Source organism: Hyla sarda, chromosome 2 (genome assembly GCF_029499605.1).
Source record: "Hyla sarda isolate aHylSar1 chromosome 2, aHylSar1.hap1, whole genome shotgun sequence".
Lineage (NCBI taxonomy): Eukaryota > Metazoa > Chordata > Amphibia > Anura > Hylidae > Hyla > Hyla sarda.
In genome coordinates this window covers 340,772,352-340,792,004 of record NC_079190.1, presented here as the reverse complement: position 1 = coordinate 340,792,004, position 19,653 = coordinate 340,772,352, and the positions used below count along the sequence as shown (strand labels likewise).

At 46.9% G+C, this 19,653-nt stretch overlaps 1 protein-coding gene across 10 annotated transcripts in view; it reads left to right on the top strand.

Moving 5' to 3' along the window:
- Window positions 1-3,973: 3,973 nt before the first annotated feature.
- Window positions 3,974-19,653, top strand: part of CASK (calcium/calmodulin dependent serine protein kinase) — a 349,672-nt gene continuing 333,992 nt past the window's right edge. For 3 of the 10 annotated variants that reach the window (XM_056558158.1, XM_056558159.1, XM_056558149.1), the window contains exon 1: window positions 3,976-4,747. In XM_056558158.1, the coding sequence (XP_056414133.1) occupies window positions 4,689-4,747 (59 nt within the window). In that variant the 5' untranslated portion in view covers window positions 3,976-4,688. Of the gene's footprint in view, window positions 4,748-19,653 lie in introns of all 10 variants that reach the window. The other 7 variants (XM_056558155.1, XM_056558150.1, XM_056558151.1 and 4 more) reach the window with 5 other exon arrangements.

Below are 19,653 nucleotides of genomic sequence, written 5' to 3'. Positions count from 1 at the left end.
TGCGGCAGAGACCTGACTCACTAGTCAGTTGATGACAGGGAGCCTATCTGCTTCAATGGGTGGAGGGATCAATCTGCAACTAATGCAACAGCTGTAGGCACCCTGATTGAAAACCACAGGTCTTTTGATGGATGCAGCTCATTTATGTTTCAATGGGTGGGGTGGCTGATGTGTGGGAGGGAGGAAAATGGAATTATGGGATTTGTAGTAAAAAAAAAAAAAAGTCAAACAGGAAATACCAGTTCACAAAAAGCTAGCCACAGTGTTATGGTAATCTGACAACATAGCCATTTAGCCCCAAGACAAGTGCAGATCCTTCCTAAGCATGTCCATTACTGCCTGCCATGTACAAAATAAAATCACCTTATGGTGGATAACCCTTTTAATGCATATTCATATTTCAGTGCTTGCAAAATCTACGGGCAGGGCCTTGCTCCATAGGCAAGTTAGGCACCCGTCTAGTACGTCCTCTTGGCGGGAGCACCAAACAGCCCGCTGCAAGTAAGTTACTGCTCACTATCTCCACAACACAGCAGCATCCAGATCCTGACAGTGCCCCCCATCGCCCTACATTGATGGCATAGCCTGTAGAGGAGCACCGCGGTCCTCCGAGGCACTGGTAGAGAGACAAAATGATACAGCCTGATCCTGACACTTTCCTCCTTATGGACATTGATTAATGGTACAGGTTGAAGCCTGGTAGAGGAGCGAAACACTCCTCCTAGGCACAGGCACACATGATTGGCCGGCAGTAATAGAGGGGAGCAGATATGATCATTCAGGGTCCTCACAGTACTCACCCTTCTGCTGCTACTACTGCAGAATCTTCCCTTCATCTCTATACACCTGAGGGGTTAAGGACCTTCCTGTGAGTGACATGACCTCCCAGGTCCTTCAACAGTGTGCACAGGAAGAGGCAGACAAGTAAGCTGGATGCATAAAGGATGTACATGTTTAAGAATATGTTATCCTTCAGTTACCTCCAGAGTTGCAGTTCTGTCTTATCCTCCAGAGTTGTAGTCATGTCTTATCCCCCTGTCACCCCCAAAGTTCAGTCATGTCTTAACCTCCAGTCGCCTCCAGAGTTGCAGTTATGGTTTTTATGTCACCGCCGGAGATGCAGTCACATCTTATTCTTCAGTCACCTCCAGAGCTGCACTCACTATTCTACTCTAACATCATATCTTATACGCCAGTCACATCCATACCCCAAAAACTACAGAATTGATTTTTGCTTCCCTTCTCCCCCCCCCAAAAAAAAATAATAATAATTGTTTAATACATTTTATGTACCCCAATGTGACTTATTCTACAAAAAATATTTATATTTACTAAAAAGTTGAATAGTTCTGGGCATACAGGGGTGCTAAAACAAAACAAAATCTTTTGACAAAAAGATGATACATTGGCCCAGATTTTTAAAATCTATGTGAGATAAACTGGAGTGATTTTCCCACAGCAACCAATCACAGCTAAGCTAACGAGTTCTGGTAAAGTGAAATCTGGGCTATGATTGGTTCCTCTGGGAAAATCACTCCAGTTTTTCTCTTACACAGTCTGATAAACCTCCCCATTATAAGTACAAGACAAGACTGGTAGGAGTTTGTTTGTGGGAAGAGGGGCCAGGAGAAGTCTTCATGATGGTCTGGGTCAGATGGAAAAGACAAATCTATACACCCTCTATTTATTGAGGGGGGGGGGGTAGGTTCATCCCAAAATTTGCTGCAAGGCCCAAGGGACTAGTTACATTACGGACCTTATATCTGCCCCATGAGATGACGTGGGGTAAGGGACGGGGGCGAAGGGCGGCAAAACTAGGTTTTGTCTAGAGTGGAAAAAATCCTTGCACCAGCCCTGTCTATGGGTGTTTATTATCCCATTTGATAGCACTGAAATACACCTGTGCATCAAATATGCAGCGTTTATACTACAGTCATGGCCGTAAATGTTGGCACCCCTGAAATTTTCCTAGAAAATGAAGTATTTCTCACAGAAAAGGATCGCAGTAACATGTTTTGCTATACACTTTTATTCCCTGTGTGTGTATTGGAACTAAACCAAAAAAGGGAGGAAAAAAAAAGCAAATTGGACATAATGTCACACCAAACTGCAAAAATGGGCTGGACAAAATTAATGGTACCCTTAAGTTCATTTCTGGTTGCACACCCTTTGGAAAAAACAACTGAAATCAGTATTTTCCTATAACCATCAATAAGCTTCTTACACCTCTCAGCCGGAATGCTGGACCACTCTTCCTTTGCAAACTGCTCCAGGTCTCTCTTATTGAAAGGGCGCCTTTTATCAACAGCAATTTTAAGATCTCTCCACAGGTGTTCAATGGGATTTAGATCTGGACTCATTGCTGGCCACTTCAGAACTCTCAAGTGCTTTGTTGCCATCCATTTCTGGGAGCTTTTTGGCGTATGTTTGGGGTAATTGTCTTGCTGGAAGACATAAGATCTCAAACGCAACCCCAGCTTTCAGACACTGGGCTGTACAGTGCGACTCAAAATCCGTTGGTAATCTTCAGATTTCATGATGCCTTGCACACATTCAAGGCACCCAGTGCCAGAGGCAGCAAAACAACCCCAAAACATCATTGAACCTCCACCATATTTCACTCTAGGTACTGTGTTTTCTTTGTAGGCCCCATTCCATTTTCAGTAAACAGTAGAATGATGCACTTTACCAAAAAGCTCTATCTTGGTCTCATCTGTCCACAAGATGTTTTCCCAAAGGATTTTGTCTTACTCAAGTTCATTTTGGCAAAATGTAGTCTTGCTTTTTTATGTCTCTGTGTCAGCAGTAGGGTCGTCCTGGGTCTCCTGTCATAGCGTTTTATTTAATTTAAATGTTGACGTATAGTTTGTGCTGACACTGATGCTCCCTGAGCCTGCAGGACAGCTTGAATATCTTTGAAACTTGTTTGGGGCTGCTTATCCACCAGACTATCCTGCGTTGACACCTTTCATCAATTTTTCTCTTCTGTTCACGCCCAGGAAGATTAGCTACAGTGCCATGGGTTGTAAACTTCTTGATAATGTTGGGCACTGTGGACAAAGGCAAATCTAGATCTCTGGAGATGGACGTGTAACCTTGAGATTGTTGATATTTTTCCACAATTTTGGTTCTCAAGTCCTCAGACAGGTCTCTTCTCCTCTTTCTGTTGTCCATGCTTAGTGTGGCACACACAGACACACAATGCAAAGACTAAGTGAACTTCTCTCCTTTTTATCTGCTTTCAGGTGTGATTTTTATATTGCCCACACCTGTTACTTGCCCCAGGTGAGTTTAAAGGGGCATGACATGCTTGAAAGAATCTTATTTTTCCACAATTTTGAAAGGGTGCCAATAAATCTGTCCAGCCCATTTTTGGAGTTTGGTGTGACAATATGTCCAATTTGCTTTTTTTCCTCCCTTTTTTGGTTTAGATCCAATACACACAAAGGGAATAAACATTACTGCAATCCTGAAATACTTCATTTTCTAGAAAAATTTCAGGGGTGCCAACATTTACGGCCATAACTGTACGTATGACCCTACCCTTAAAAATAAATAAAAAGTCTTAGTCTGAAGAGACCAGCTGCAGTACACCATAGTATAAGAATACATAGCCATCCCTTTTTTTGAATCCCTATGTCACTAGCCAGCTGATACCAATGTCTGAGGGGTATTACTGTGCTATGGTTACATGAGGGCAAAGAGTGTCATCATATGACAGGAGTATGGCCACAGCAGGAGCCATCTACTTCAGGAATAGGCAGCTGTGGTTAGTGAACGCATCCTCCCATTCACGAAACGTATGACTGGCTGAGTGCTGGCAATGGCAGTCCAGTATCTCGAAATCCCACATGTGATAGGTGCCGTGCCCTCTCCACACACGCCATAGGAGCACAGGGCTGCCACTCTCATGCCGGTAGAAGCCATTGGCTCGTCCCCAACACACAGGCTACTCCCGCTACCTCCCTATTGGAGAGCGTACGCCTCCATTAGGATAGGTCTACTGAACTATGGACCCGGGGGAAAAGCGGCAACCGAAAAAATAATCCGTGTAAAAAGCGCAGTCAGCACGGCTAGCGGAGAACTATTTACCGGCTCCTCCATTTCTTCCTCTCACCCGCCGCCCACGTCGCTGTGTGCGCGCCTCACGTTCACCTCAGGCTGCCCCGGGGGCGCGCAGGAGCCAATCTCCTATTGGAAGGCTAGGGAGAGGTGGAAAAGGCGTGCTCGTTCCCCGACGTCATCTACGAAATGCACCGTGGCGAGGACGCGCACGGTCCTGCCTCCTCCTAATATCAGCTGAGGGGAAGAAGTAGGGCGCGCTCCCGCCTTAGGTTTGAAATGTGGGGCACGGTTACCTCTTGAACGGACACCGCCATTTAAACCGGGGGCGCGCATCTCGTGGACGGCGGGACTCGAGGCGCGGTCTCTGTCCAGTGTGTCTCGGCGCCGGGAGGCGCTCGGTTTCCTAGGGATGGCGGAGCGGCGGCCCTGAGATGTAGAGCGGCCGCCTGCTTGCCGCGGTCCATTGATGATAGGGGGAGCCCCGGGTGTCACCTTCGTGTCTGTCTCGGTGTCATTGTGAGAGGATTTGTGTAGCCATCCTCTGCTCGGGACCTAATACCTCCCCGGCTGGACGTCGCTCGTACAGTTCTTCGGTGGTCTGGTGGAAATCCCCCCTCAGGACCATGGCCGACGACGACGTGCTGTTTGAAGATGTGTATGAGCTGTGTGAGGTGATTGGGAAGTAAGTTATGCCTATAGATGCGCGCACAATCTGCCTATAATATGTATGCATGCCTGCACAATGACATATGCTCGGGACTAGGTGCACCTACTGCAAAGACATAGCCCATCTACTGCAATCTGCCCAGATGTTATGGATCCTCATGGCTCGGTGTCTTGGGCGATCCCTCTATGCATATAGGCTGGGCATGTTGCAGTGCTGGATTACCTGTGTGTTATCCACCCTGTTCACACCAATGATGATTGTGCATTAGCTGGATGTGACCATATGGCTTTCGTGTGAGGCAGGACAAGCCTACATTTTCCATCCCTTGACAAATGGGAGTCAGTCACAAGCTGGGCTGAGTTGGGTCTCTCCTTTAAGATGGCTTTCCTCCTTCAAGGGTCCTGAGGTTTTGACAGATGTAATGCTTGCAGTCAAAGATCTGGGTCCTTGGATTGCAGGACTGGCATTGGCTGTGCTGTGGATGGATGTCCACTGGGTCGGATCAAGCCTGTTCTTCGTGGTGGCGGCGGCTTGGCTTTGGCAGAGTAATTCTTCAAAAGCTATTCAATTTCAAGTTATTAGAAGTAGGGGGTGGTTGGACTTGCTGTGCATCATATTGTCAGCTGTTAACACTGCCCCCTGTCTTCATGGTTCTGCTGAATGTGTACATGGTGCTGTAAGGCACTGGAGGGGGTCCTGCTTTATGATCTTGGATGAGATGATTAGTAGTCTGTTGTCAGGATTGTTCATTCATACATTCTGTGAGTAGTAATGATGTACCGCTGGAGAAGTCTTAAATCTTACGTCAATATTTCTTCTTTTAAAATGGAGTAAAGTATTTTCTGTTAATGTGTCTATTGGCTACAATGTTAGGCCACTTTCAATGGGCAAGATTTGTCTCAGTATCTATACACTAGAAATGGGAGCGGAATTTGCAAAGAAAAGAAAATATGGAAATATTTAGGGCTGGGCGGTATACCGGTTTATACCGAATACCCAAATTTTTGGGCTGCACAATATGAATTTTTCCCATACTGCAATACCTGTTTTGCTCCTCCCCCTCGGGAATGAATTATCAGCCTAGCGCAGATCTGTCCCCACATTGGCGAACTAATCATGTGACCTGCCAGTGCTGGCTTTACGGGCATGCTGGGCGTTGTAGTTTTGCAACAGCTGGAGGTCCGCAGGTTTGAGACCCCTGCTGTACGCTGTATCCCTATGCCCGGGCTGGAAAAGATAAAGAAAATAAACTTTAACTTGCCTACGTCGGCCTTACGCAGGGGACTGGAATGTCGGACAGCCGGCAGCCTATCCCCGGCTGGAGCGATGTCCTGCCCCGGCCAGTGATAGGCTGAGCCCACTGTCATGTAAGGAGCTCTGGCCGGCTTCTTACATGACAGTGCATTTAACCTATCACTGGCCGGGGCGGGACATCACTCCGGCCTGTGATAGGCTGACGGCTGTCCGACATTCCAGTCCCCTGTGTAAGGCCGACGTAGGCAAGTTAAAGTTTATTTTCTTTATCTTTTGCAGCCCGGGCATAGGGATACAGCGTATGCCAGTGGTCTCCAACCTGTGGACCTCCAGCTGTTGCAAAGCTAAAACTCCCAGCATGCCCGGACAGCCGTTGGCTGTCTGGGCATGCTGGGAGTTGTAGTTTTGCAACATCTAGAGGTCCGCAGGTTGGAGACCACTGACGTACAGTATAGAGTTCCAGCGCTGGCGTGCAGTGCTTGCGGGTGACATATATGAGTAGTGCCCTCTGGGCTCTTAATTAATTGGGGGGAGAAGAACAGCGCTGGCAGGTAACATGATTTTGGGTGTGTGTGAAAGAAATACCGTTATATACCGTGGAACTGCCATAAGTTACAAAAATACCGTGATACACATATTTGGTTATACCGCCCAGCTCTAGAAATATTTTCCCCTCTTTAGCCCTATTCCTATCATGTTTTTTTGGGTATATCGCTGGTATCGGAGGTTGAGAGGTATAATCATGTGTATCCGCTCGTTGCTTGTTGACTTAAACATGTGTAGAGGAAGAGTGGTTTGTTGCCCATACCAACCAAATTGCTGCTTTAATTTTTCAGTGGCCTTTTTAAAAATAAAAGTGGCCCTGTCTTTTAATAGTGCAGCCGTTATTTGGATCTGTCGGCATCCCTAAGAAAACGGGATGCCAACATATACTGTTAACAGAAGCAGCGGACCCAATTGATTTGGATGCCCAAACAGTGATTCCGTACAGGCCCCATGCACTGTTTTCTGGAGACATAAGTCGAGCCGCATGGGCTGTTTTCAGCGAACTTGAGTGCGGCAGACTGTAGTCCACTACAGATAGCAGATACATCTTGAATTGAGTCACTAGATGACTGTTCGAACACTCAAATCAATTGGAACCACTGCTCCCATTAACAGTATATGTCGGCATTCTGTTTTCTGTGTGATGGCACACCACCTTCCTAGTGCTAAGCTTACTATGCTGCAGAATGGAGCGCTACTCTACTCTGGAGGATAACTGCTTTTGCCACAGCTATTGCTCCATTCTGCAGCATACCGGTAGTAAACTTGGCTTGGTGTGACAATTAAGATGCCAGTCCTACATCACTGTGCAGGGGGCCTGGGAATGCCCCCATTCACAAAGCAGGTCATTAGCATATCCAAAAGGCTGAGTATTACATGGAATGGAGCCAGGAGGGATGTGTGTGATTTTCATCAGTATCACCCACACTACAAGCCTGTTCCAACAGGTTAGTATTGATGACATATTCCAGGGGACTTGTCATTACTTTAAAGAGTACCTGTCATGAAGTTAATCACTATTGCTTCTATTCCTGCTAGTTCTCCCTCTTCATATAGGTAATTTTAGACATGTGTCCCCTTTTCTTCTTGCTCACTGCGACACACCGGAGGGGGCGTTCCCCGGCAGGTGTGATGTCATCTGAAGCCTGCCGGGGAACACTTCCGCCATTCTCTGTTCTATGCTGCAGTCGGGCTTGGGAACGTGCATAGAACAGGGAGTAATCACTGCCGGCTGGCTCATTTTCATAGGGGGCGGGGGACAAGAAGCTGTGTTGAAAATAGAAAAGGAGCACTGCTTTCACAGTGCTCGCTCCCACAGGCCTGATAGACAGGCTGGGATCGAGAACTGTGCAGAGCCGCAGATGTCGAGCCCACCCGCACTTCAGACTCCATGCCAGTCTGGCACAAGTCCGTAGCCTGTGCTCTCCGCAGGCAGGTGTGAAAGTGAGACCCCTAGTGGTCAAAAATGCAGATAAGTCAGTAAACAAGTGAGTTTTGAAACAGCACATACATTACAAATTTTTTTTACCCAAGGAACAACATATTAAAAGTTTTTATTTGATAGGTACTCTTTAAGGGCTCGTTCACATTGCTGTTGGGCTCCATTATACAGAACTCGGCAAGTCCATTGGAATTATGGAAGCTCAGCGTAGAGAAAAAAATATTGCACAAACTTTGACAAATTACTGGATCCCAATCCAGTCAAATCTGTGGGATCCATCGGGACTCGGTGGGGTCTGTTATACTCTAACCCATTTTTGGAGCCGTTTGGCAAAAAAAAAAGACAGCCCATTTTGACCTTAAGGATGCAGCTGTTTTTTGCAAATCTGACCACTGTCACTTTAAGCATAATTAACTCTGGGATGCTTTAACTTATGAATTTGATTCTGAGAGTTTTTTTGTGACATATACTACTTTGTTAGTGGTAAATTTTTGTTTATACTTGTATCATTTCTTGGTGAGAAAAAAAACTAAATTTCATGGAAAAATTAGAATTTTTAGCATTAGCATTTTTTGAACTCTGAAGCTCTCTGCTTGTAAGGAAAGTGGATATTCCAAATAAATGAGATGTTGATTCACATACATACAATATGTCTAGTTTGTGTTTGCATCATAAAGTTGACATGTTTTTACTTTTTGAAGACATTATAGGGCTTTTTAGTTTAACAGCAATTGTCCAATTTTTCATGAAAATTTCAAAATCTGAATTTTTCATGGACTAGTTCAGTTTCAAAGTGAATTTGAGGGTCTTTATGTTAGAAATACCCTATGTTGCACCCCTTAAAGCAGTGTTTCTTAACCTGGGTTCGATGAGCCAGTCTTGCGGGTTCGGCGGAGGTCAAGACAAACACACCCAACTCCAGGCCTGTTGCAACAGGACAGGCAAACCAAGCAATTGCTTGGGGGCCCCGAGCAGAGCTGGTGTTTGCCCGTCCTGTAGCGACGGGCCAATTCCCCCCCCCCCCCATCACTATTAACTCCCTGCGGCCCCGGGTTAAGTTTAAAAACGCAGGGGCCGCTGGGAGCGCAAGCAGGGGCGTCACTGACGTCCCGTGCGTGCGCCCATAAAAATGAAGGTGCCGAGGACCGGAGGATCAAGAAGGAGGAAGACCAGCGGCACGTCATCTTCGGTCTCGGGACCTACTGCTATAGCCGGAGCGGTTGTCGGAGCACTGAAGTGGGCAGTACACAGGCATACAGCCTCCAGCCATACACTGTATATGGCTGGAGGCTGTATGTCTGTGGGGGAACACTGCCTGTGCCTAATAAGTCTTAATGGTTTTGTTCTTTAATGGTTTTGTTCATTTTGTGCACCTATGTATAAATATATACTTAAATATATACCTCCTAAGTTTTGAATTTAAAAAAATCATATTTTAGTTTTACAATTAAGAGCGGTTCGGTGAATGCGCATATGAAACTGGTGGGGTTCAGTACCTCCAACAAGGTTAAGAACCATTGTCTTAAAGTATTCAAAATGACATTCAGAAAGTTTAACCCTTTAGGTGTTTAACAGGAATTGCAGCAAAGTGAAAGAGAAAATTCAGAATCTTTGTATTTTATTTACACTAACGTGTTCTTGTAAACCCATTTTTTTTTTTTTTCATTTTCAAGGGGTCATAAGTAAAAATCTCCCCCAAAATTTGTAACCCCATTTCTCTCGAGTAAGTAAATGCCTCATATGTGGATGTCAAGCTCTGTGGGTACACTAGTGGGCTCAGAAGGGAAGGAACGACAATGGGATTTTGAAGAGCAAATTTTGCTGAAATGGTTGTTGGAGGGCATGTCTCATTTAGGAAGCCCTCATGGTGCCATAACAGCAACAAAAAAAAAAGAAACACATGGCACACTATTTTGGAAACTACACCCCTCAACGAACATAACAAGGGGTATAGTGAGCCTTAACATCTCACAGGTGATTGACAAATTTTCTTTAAAGTTGGACATAAAAATGAAAAATCAGATTTTGTTACCCCAAAGTTTATTTTTGCACGGGGTAATAGGAGAAAAATCCCCCCCCCCCCCCAAAATTTGTAACGCCATTTCTTCTGAGTATGGAAATACCCCATATGTGGATGTAAAGTGCTCTGCGGGTGAACAAAAATGCTCAGAAAAGGAGCGCCATTGGGCTTTAAGAAAGAGAATTTGGTTGGACTAGAAGTCAGGGGCCTTGTGCGTTTTTACAAAGCCCCCGTGGTGCCAGAAAAGTGGACCCCCACATGTGACCCCATTTTGGAAACTACACCCCTCACAGAATTTAATAAGGGGTGCAGTGAGCATTTACACTCCACTGGCGTTTGACAGATTTTTTGAACCGTAGGCTGTGCAAATGAAAGATTAAATTTTTCATTTTCACGGACCACTGTTCCAAAAATCTGTCAGACACCTGTGGGGTGTAAATGCTCACTGTACCCCTTATTACATTCAGTGATGGGTGTAGTATCCAAAATGGGGTCACATGTTGGGGGGTTCCGCTTTTCTGGCACCAAGGGGTGATCGGCCAATCGCAGGGGATAGGAGGAGGTGGCACCCCTATCTTTGAGGAAGATTGGAGCTTTCTTTGACAGCTCCGATCATGTCGATTTTCCAGGCTATTGGGTCACCAGAGAAATCCGGGATTCGCTGGTCAGAAGTTCTGCAGTGCCTGCGGCCCACTGGCTTTCAGTGGTTGCAGGAGGAGGTGACAGCTTCCGTTCTCCTTCCTGCACCCGCAGCTCACAACTCATTAATTTCCAGTGCCGCAGCTCACAGGAGGAAAAGTAGATCAGTGCTGCGGACAGCGCCCGCAGGTCATGTATGATTAGTTCCCCAGCACACTGCAGGTAATTCATTCGATGGGGGAGGGGCCTGTCCGGTATTGCGGTATAGGGAAAAATTCATATCGTAGAGTAAAAACACACCGGTATTCGGTATGAACCGATATATCGCCCAGCACTAGGAGACCAAACTCAGGAAATGCTGTCTAGCCATAGGCAGTGAAACAGGAAGAGCGAGTGCTATTTACTGCATATGGCCAGACAGCACTTACTGAGTTTGGTCTCCAGCCAGGATACCAAAGTCTGTGCTTTTGAGGAGAATGAATGCAGTTTTGACCAGAAGAGAGACCCCTAGTGGTCAATTATATAAGGCCATAAGTGACAGAAAAGACATTTTTTATTTATTTATTTCACAGTAAAAAAAAATTAGAAATCGGGTTCTTTTTTACCTGCTGTATCATATACAAATTTTTATTTTTTTTAAAGGAGAACTGTAGCATAACATAACTTATCCCCTGAGATGACCACCCCCCTTCAGTCTCCTGTGCGGGGCCCCGCCTCTGCCGTGACTCTCCCTGTGCAGGAGGCGTGTTGACGCCTTGGCCGACATGCCCCCTCCATGTATCTCTATGGGAGAATCAGGGATGCAGCATTTGTGCATCCCAGCATCTCCCATACAGCTCTTAGTTAGGTCAACGACACGAGTATTGGCCATGCAGAGCCGTGATGACTTGTGGTTCAGCCGGTATGAAAGTAATACTTAGGTTTCTTTAATTGCCACAGTATATATTTTAAAACAGACAGGTACACTAAAGAAGGGGGGTCATCCCTGGCTCCTTCATCCAGCTCTGCCTGCTGACTGAACTCGGTGTGCGAGCAGAGTTGAGAGAAGGGGACATTAACCCCTTCTCTGCTGGCTGCTATTGGTCAGACCAAAAGCAGCACTCCTGGGGGGGGGGGGGGGGGTGACAGGATCGCCACATCCCCCTAGCTACAGGAGGTGATTGGCGGTGTATACTAGGGCTGGGCGGTATGACCAAATATTTGTATCACAGTATTTTTTTTTTTTTTTTTTTTACTTACGGCGGTTCCACGGTATATCACGGTATTTTCACCCCCCCAAAGCATGTGACCCGCCAGCGCTGTTCTGCCCCCGCCCCAATCATGTGACCCATGAATTTCGTCCCCCCCCCCCCAAAAAAAAATCATGTGACCCGCCAGCACTGTTCTGCTCCCCCCAATTAATGATCAGCCCAGCGGGGTACTACTCACATATGTCACCTTCAATCACTGCCCTCCTCCTCTTTGTTGGGGGCCGCCGGCGATGGAACTCGCTGTACGCCAGTGGTCTCCAACCTGCGGACCTCCAGTTGTTGCAAAACTAAAATGCCAGGAGTTGTAGTTATGCAATAGCTGGCGGTCCGCTGGTTGGAGACCACTGCTGTATGCTGTATACCCATGCCCGGGCTGCAAAAGTTAAACAAAATTAAACTTTAACTTACCTACGTCGGCCACATGCTGTTCCTTGGGACTGGAACGTCGGACAGCTGTCAGCCTATCACCAGCCGCAGCGATGTCCCGCCCCGGCCAATGATAGGCTGAGCGCACTGCCATGTATGAAGCCGGCCAGAGCTCCTTACATGACAGTGGGCTCAGCCTATCACTGGCAGGGGCGGGACATTGCTCCGGCCGGTGATAGGCTGACGGCTGTCCAATGTTCCCGTCCCCAGCGTGTGGCCGACATAGGCGAGTTACAGTTTATTTTCTTTATCTTTTGCAGCCCGGGCATAGGGATACAGCATACACCAGTGGTCTCAAACCTGCGGACCTCCAGCTGTTGCAAAACTGCAACTCCCAGCTTGGGAGTTGTAGTTTTGCAACAGCTGGAGGTCTGCGGGTTGGAGACCACTGGTGTACAGTATAGAGTTCCAGCACCCGGTGGCCCCCAACAAAGAGGAGGAGGGCAGTGCTTGAGATATGTGAGTAGTACCCTGCTGGGCTGATCATTAATTGGAGGGTAGCAGAACAGCGCTGGTGGGTAACATAGAATTAGTTCCCCGCTGCGCTGATAATACGTTCCCGAGGGGGAGGGGTCCAATCGGTATTGCGGTATGGGGGAAAATTCATATCGTGCAGCCCCAAAAATTCGGTATTCGGTATGAACCGGTATACCACCCAGGCCTAGTGTATACTACACCGCCGATCACCATCTAACTCTGGGTCATTGGGTCACACATGACCCGTATGACCGGAATATGGTGTGAATTCACCGGCTATTTGCGACGATTGGTCCCCTTTGGGTTGTCATGGGATGCCTGCTGAATGATTTCAGCTGGCATCCTGGTCCTGTCCCCTACCGGCGCGTGACTGGGTCCGAAATTCCCTCGGGCGTACAGGTACATGGTTAAACAGGGTTGTGTGTAGTCTTTACTGGAATACAATGCTTATTTTGAAGGGGGTGACATTTTTTTTCTATATGTCATTGAGACCACTGTATACCAACGTACATCCAGATTTTCCGGCTAAAATGGCTTTTGCACAGACATCAGGCCTTGTCTTTATTGAGGTTAAGTGGTCCAGTGTCCTTAGTTGTTTCCTAATTTTGGGGACCAATAATAAACAGCCCTGGTGATGCAAACACAGCAGCAGTGCCAGCAAAATAAAGGAGTAGGATTGTGAATGACATGACACACAGCTTTATAAGCAACAATTACCGCACCGGCTGTCGGGGCATGCTGAGTTGTAGTTTTGCAACATCTGGAGGTCCGCGGTTTGAAGACCACTGGAAAGGAGGTAGTACTCACCTGTCCCTGCCGCTCTGGACTCGTCATCGCTGCCCTGGATGTCGCCCTCCATCGCTGTCGCTGCGTCCCCGACGCTCCGGACGTCGTCTTCCCCGGGATCCACGCTCTCTGTCGCCGTCATCACGCCGCTACGCACGCCGCTCCTATTGGATGACGGCGTGTGCGACGACGTGATGACGTCGAAAGAGAGCGCAGGGGATCCCGGCACGGAGTAGACACTGTGGAGGCAGGTAAGGTCCCTCCCGGTGTCCTGTAAGCTGTTCGGACACTAACACTAAACCGGCTGCTCAGTCGGGCTGCTCAGTCGGGCTGTTCGGGACCGCCGCGGTGAAGTTGCGGCAGGTCCCAAACAGCCCGACTGAGCAGCCGGGTTAGTGTTATTTTCGCTTCAGACGCGCGGCGGTCAGCTTTGATCGCCGCGTCTGAAGGGTTAATACAGGGCATCACCGTGATCAGTGATGTCCTGTATTAGTGGCGGGTCATGGCCATTGATGGCCGCAGGTATTCGCCGTATAAGACACACCAACTTCGGGGCTGATTCTGGGGCTAAGTGCCACCCTTCACATGCAATGGTTGTGAGCTGACCACAGCCTGTGAAGAGTTTATCTGGAGTGGAGGTTTCTCTGCTCCTGGTAGTTACAGGAGTTACAGGAGCCCGGCTATCTTACTGACAGAGAGCTCCTGCCATCCCTGCAACTGGAGAGCTAGAACACTTCAGGCTTGAAATAAAGGGGTACTCCGGAGGGAGAAAACTTTTTTATTTATTTTTTATTTTATTTTATTTTTTAAATAAACTTTTGCCAGACAGTTACACAGATGGGTAAATTACTTATATTTAAAAAATCTTAATCATTAATGTACTTATTAGCTGCTATATGCTTTAGAGAAAGTTGTGTAGTTATTTTCAATCTGACACTAGTTCTCCTTGCTGCCACCTCTGTCCACATAAGGAACTGTGTAGAACAGGCAGAATCATTTAGAAATCTGTAACTTAGTGCTTGGCGGTATACTGGTTCTTACCGATTTATTTTTCCTGCACAATATGAATTTTTCCCATACTGCAATACCGGTTTGGCCCCCCCTCGAATGAATGAATTATCAGCGCGCCCACCCCCCCCCCCATGTCACCTGCAAGCGCTGCTCTCCCCGTCCTCCTGTGAGTTGCGGGCTGCCGGGCACTGGAACTCTGTACTGTGCTACATATTCCTGTACCCGGGCTGCAAAAATAAACAAAATTAAACTTTAGCTCACCTTCCTATGTTCCCCCGTTGCTCCGGTAACTGCCTCACGCTGGGGATTTGAACGTCACAGAGCAGTCAGCCTATCGCTGGCCGCAGCGATGTCCCGGCCGGTGATAGGCTGAGCCCACTGTCATGTAAGACTAAACAAACTACCCTAGGGTAGTAAGAGGCCATGTAACAACTAATTAACTGAACCCCCAAGGCCTAAGACTGGGGTATGAAACCTCTATTGCTTACCCCTAAAAAAAATACCTTTTATTAGATTAGGTTAAAATATAGTACAATTCCCACAGGAAAAATGAATTAAAACTGATAACCAAGTGATCCTAGTGTAGCAATAGACTGTTTTGAGGGAGCAATCTCCACTCGATAACTAGATAGCCCTGCAGTGGATATCTATTAGGGATAACACTGGTATCGCTTAAAATATAACACTATTGCCGCCTCTACATGTTTTGCCGCATCCGCGGCTTTCTGAAGAGGCAATGGTGCCACCATTGCCTCTTGAGAAAGCTGCGGATGCGGCGAAACATGTAGAGGCGGCAATTGTGTTATATTTTAAGCGATACCAGTGTTATCCCTAATAGATATCCACTGCAGGGCTATCTAGTTATCGAGTGGAGATTGCTCCCTCAAAACAGTTTATTGCTACACTAGGATCACTTGGTTATCAGTTTTAATAAATTTTTTTCTGTGGGAATTGTACTATACTTTAACCTAATCTAATAAAAGATATTTTTTAGGGGTAAGCAATAGGGGTTTCATACCCCGGGCTTAGGCCTTGGGGTTCAGTTATTCACTGTCATGTAAGGAGTCGGCCGATGTGGGGGGACAGCACAGCGCTGGGCTGATAAACTGGGGGGGGGGGGGGGGGGGGGGTTACAGAAGCAGCGGCCATGGGTCACATGATTGGGGTGGAAAATACCGTTAAATACCGTGGAACCACCATAACTTACAAAAACACTGTGATACACATCTTTGGTCATACTGCCCAGCTCTACTGTAGCTTTCTGGCACCAGTTGATTTAAAACTTTTTCTCCTCTGGAATACCCTTGTAATGACCACTGGAAAAAGGCATATTGACTATGAATAGTCCCTGGACCTATCTTATATGAAGTACAGCCTTATGCCTATTCCATGCATGCTTTAACTCCTTCACTGTATTTGCAGCGACCACTTCTGCAGGAAGGCTATTCCATGCATCCATTACTTTCTCAGTAAATTAATTACTTTTAAATGGGCACTGTCATGAAATTATTTTTGATATGTTGTAGTACTTAAGTACTACAACATATCTCTAATATACTTTTATTTAAAAAAAAATGCTTTTAAAACATTTTAAAAGCAATTTGAAATTCGGCCACTAGTGGGCGCCCTCCTAGTGGCCGAATGCAGTGCGGAGTGACTTCACTGCAAAATTCTGACTGATTCCGGCAGGGCATCAGTTGAAATTTTGCTCAGGCGCAGTAACAGCCAGGGCTGCGCATCGGCTTCCCGCACTCGCCGACGGCCCTGTTGCAAGGTGCGGGCGGCGCGGGGGTTGGCTGCTTTAGCAAGGTGCGGGGAGTGCTGCTGCAAGGTACGGGGGGGGATGGGGGGCGCTGCTGCAAGGTACGGGGGGGGGGGGGGGGGGGGATGGGGGGCACTGCTGGAAGGTACTGGGGGCGTTGTTTGGGTTTACTTACCGAGCGGCAGGAAGATTCTCCCCCGCACCCGTCCCTCCCGCATCGGCTCCTGGCTCACTCCTTCCCCCATGAAACTCCTGTCCTGGGTGCCTCCAGTTGTTTTACCACTACAACTCCCAGCATGCCCTGACAGCCAATAGATGTCAGGGCATGCTGGGAGTTGTAGTGGTGAAACAGCTGGAGGCACCCTGTTAGGAAAACTAAGGGCGGAAGTGCCGGCCCCAGCAGGCATCAGTGACGTAGTGCCTGCTGGGGAAGTCTGCCTGGAAGTCTGCACACTACCAGGCAGACTAAATGCCATTTTAAAAATTGTAAAAAAAAAAAAAAAAAAAATAAAGGCAGGGAGGGTGTTAGGGATAGAAGGGCAATAGGCAGGGACAGAAAAAAAAATCATGATGGTGGGAGCTACCCTTTAAACCTTTGCCCCTTTTTTATTTAAAACTGTCCTCTTGTAGTAGTTTTTTCTTTTAACTATACTCCCCTCCTTTACTGTGTTGATTCTCTTAATGTACAGTATTTAAAAGTTTCTGTCTCGTCTTTCTTCCAAGCCAAAAATGTAAAGGTTCTTTTAACCTGGTAAGTTTTATCCTGCAACTCATGAACTAGTGTAATGGCTCTTTGAACTCTCTTTAACCCCTTCAGGACGGAGCCCATTTTGGCCTTAAGGACCGGAGCGTTTTTTGCACATCTGACCACTGTCACTTTAAACATTAATAACTCTGGAATGCTTTTAGTTATCATTCTGATTCCGAGATTGTTTTTTCGTGACATATTCTACTTTAACATAGTGGTAAATTTTTGTCGATACTTGCATCCTTTCTTGGTGAAAAATCCGTCAATTTGATGAAAAATTTGAAAATGTAGCATTTTTCTAACTTTGAAGCTCTCTGCTTGTAAGGAAAATGGATATTACGAATAATTTTTTTTTTTGGTTCACATATACAATATGTCTACTTTATGTTTGCATCATAAAATTGTTGTGTTTTTACTTTTGGAAGACACCAGAGGGCTTCAACGGTCAGCAGCAATTTTCCGATTTTTCACAAAATTTTCAAACTCAGTATTTTTCAGGGACCAGTTCAGGTTTGAAGTGGATTTGAAGGGTCTTCATATTAGAAATACCCCATAAATGACCCAATTATAAAAACTACACCCCCCCCAAAGTTTTCAAAATGACATTCAGTCAGCGTTTTAACCCTTTAGGTGTTTCACACGAATAGCAGCAAAGTGAAGGAGAAAATTCACAATCTTCATTTTTTACACTCACATGTTCTTGTAGACCCAATTTTTGAATTTTTACAAGGGGTAAAAGGACAAAAAAATGTTTACTTGTATTTGTAGCCCAATTTCTCTCGAGTAAGCACATACCTCATATGTCTATGTAAAGTGTTCGGTGGGCGCAGTAGAGGGCTCAGAATGGAAGGAGCGACAAGGGGATTTTGGAGAGTACGTTTTTCTGAAATGGTTTTTGGGGGGCATGTTGCATTTAGGAAGCCCCTATGGTGCCAGAACAGCAAAAAAAAAAAAAACCACATGGCATACCATTTTGGAAACTAGACCCCTCGGGGAATGTAACATGGGATAAAGTGAGCCTTAATACCCCACAGGTGTTTCACAACTTTTGCAAATGTAAAAAAAAAATAATAATTTTACCTAAAATGCTTGTTTTCCCAAAAATTTTTAATTTTTAAAAAGGGTAATAGCAGAAAATACCCCCCAAAATTTGTAACACAATTTCTCCCGAGTACGGCGATACCCCATATGTGGCCCTAAACAGTTTCCTTGAAATACGACAGGGCTCCAAAGTGAGAGCGCCATGCGCATTTGAGGCCTAAATTAGGGACTTGCATAGGGGTGGACATAGGGGAATTCTACGCCAGTGATTCCCAAACAGGGTGCTTCCAGCTGTTGCAAAACTCCCAGCATGCCTGGACAGTCAACGGCTGTCCGACAATACTGGGAGTTGTGGTTTTGCAACAGCTGGAGGCTCCATTTTGGAAACCGTGGCGTACGAGACGTTTGTCATTTTTATTGGGGAGGGGGGCTGTGTAGGGGTATGTGTATTTGTAGTGTTTTTTTACTTTTTATTTTATTTTTTGTGGTAGTGTAGTGTTTTTAGGGTACAGTCGCACGGGCGGGGGTTCACAGTAGTTTCTCGCTGGTAGTTTGAGCTGCAGCAGAAAGTTTGCGGCAGCTCAAACTTGCAGCCAGATACTTACTGTAATCCTCCGCCCATGTGAGTGTACCCTGTACGTTCACATTGGGGGGGGGGGGGGGGGGGGACATCCAGCTGTTGCATAACTACAACTCCCAGCATGCCCATTGGCTGTCGGTGACTGCTGAGTTGCAGTTTTGCAACAACTGTAGGCACACTGGTTATGTATCACTGAGTTTGTGACCTAACTCAGTGTTTCACAACCAGTGTGCCTTCAGCTGTTGCAAATCTACAACTCTCAGCAGACACCGACAGCCAACGGGCATGCTGGGAGTTGTAGTTATGCAACCAGCAGATGCACCACTACAACTCCCAGCATGCACTTTAGCTGTTTGTGCAAGCTGGGAGTTGTAGTTATACAACAGCTGAAGGTACACTTTTCCATAGAAAAAATGTGCCTCCAACTGTTGCAAGACCATAAGTCCCAGCATGCCCATAAGGGAATGCTGGGAGTTGTGGTGGTCTGCCTCCTGCTGTTGCACAACTACAGCTCCCAGCATGCCCTTTTTGCATGCTGGGAGCTGTTGCTGAGCAACAGCAGGAGGCTGTCACTCACCACCTGCTGCTGCTCAGGGAACAGGTCAGTGCCGCCGCCGCCGTTGCTCCTGGGGCCCCGATCCCAACAGGGACGCCGGGGATCGGGGTCCCCAGCACCCGGGGTGCACGTCCCGCACCCGTCACGTCCTTCGGAAGAGGGGCGGAGCGGGTGCGGGAGTGACACCCGCAGCAGGTGCCCTGATTGGTCGGCCGGTAATCCGTCCGACGAATCAGGGCGATCGTGAGGTGGCACCAGTGCCACCTCACCCCTGCAGGCTCTGGCTGTTCGGGGCCGTCAGAGACGGCCCCGAACAGCCAGTAATTCCGGGTCACTGGAGACCCGATTGACCTGGAATCGCCGCAGATCGCTGGACTGAATTGT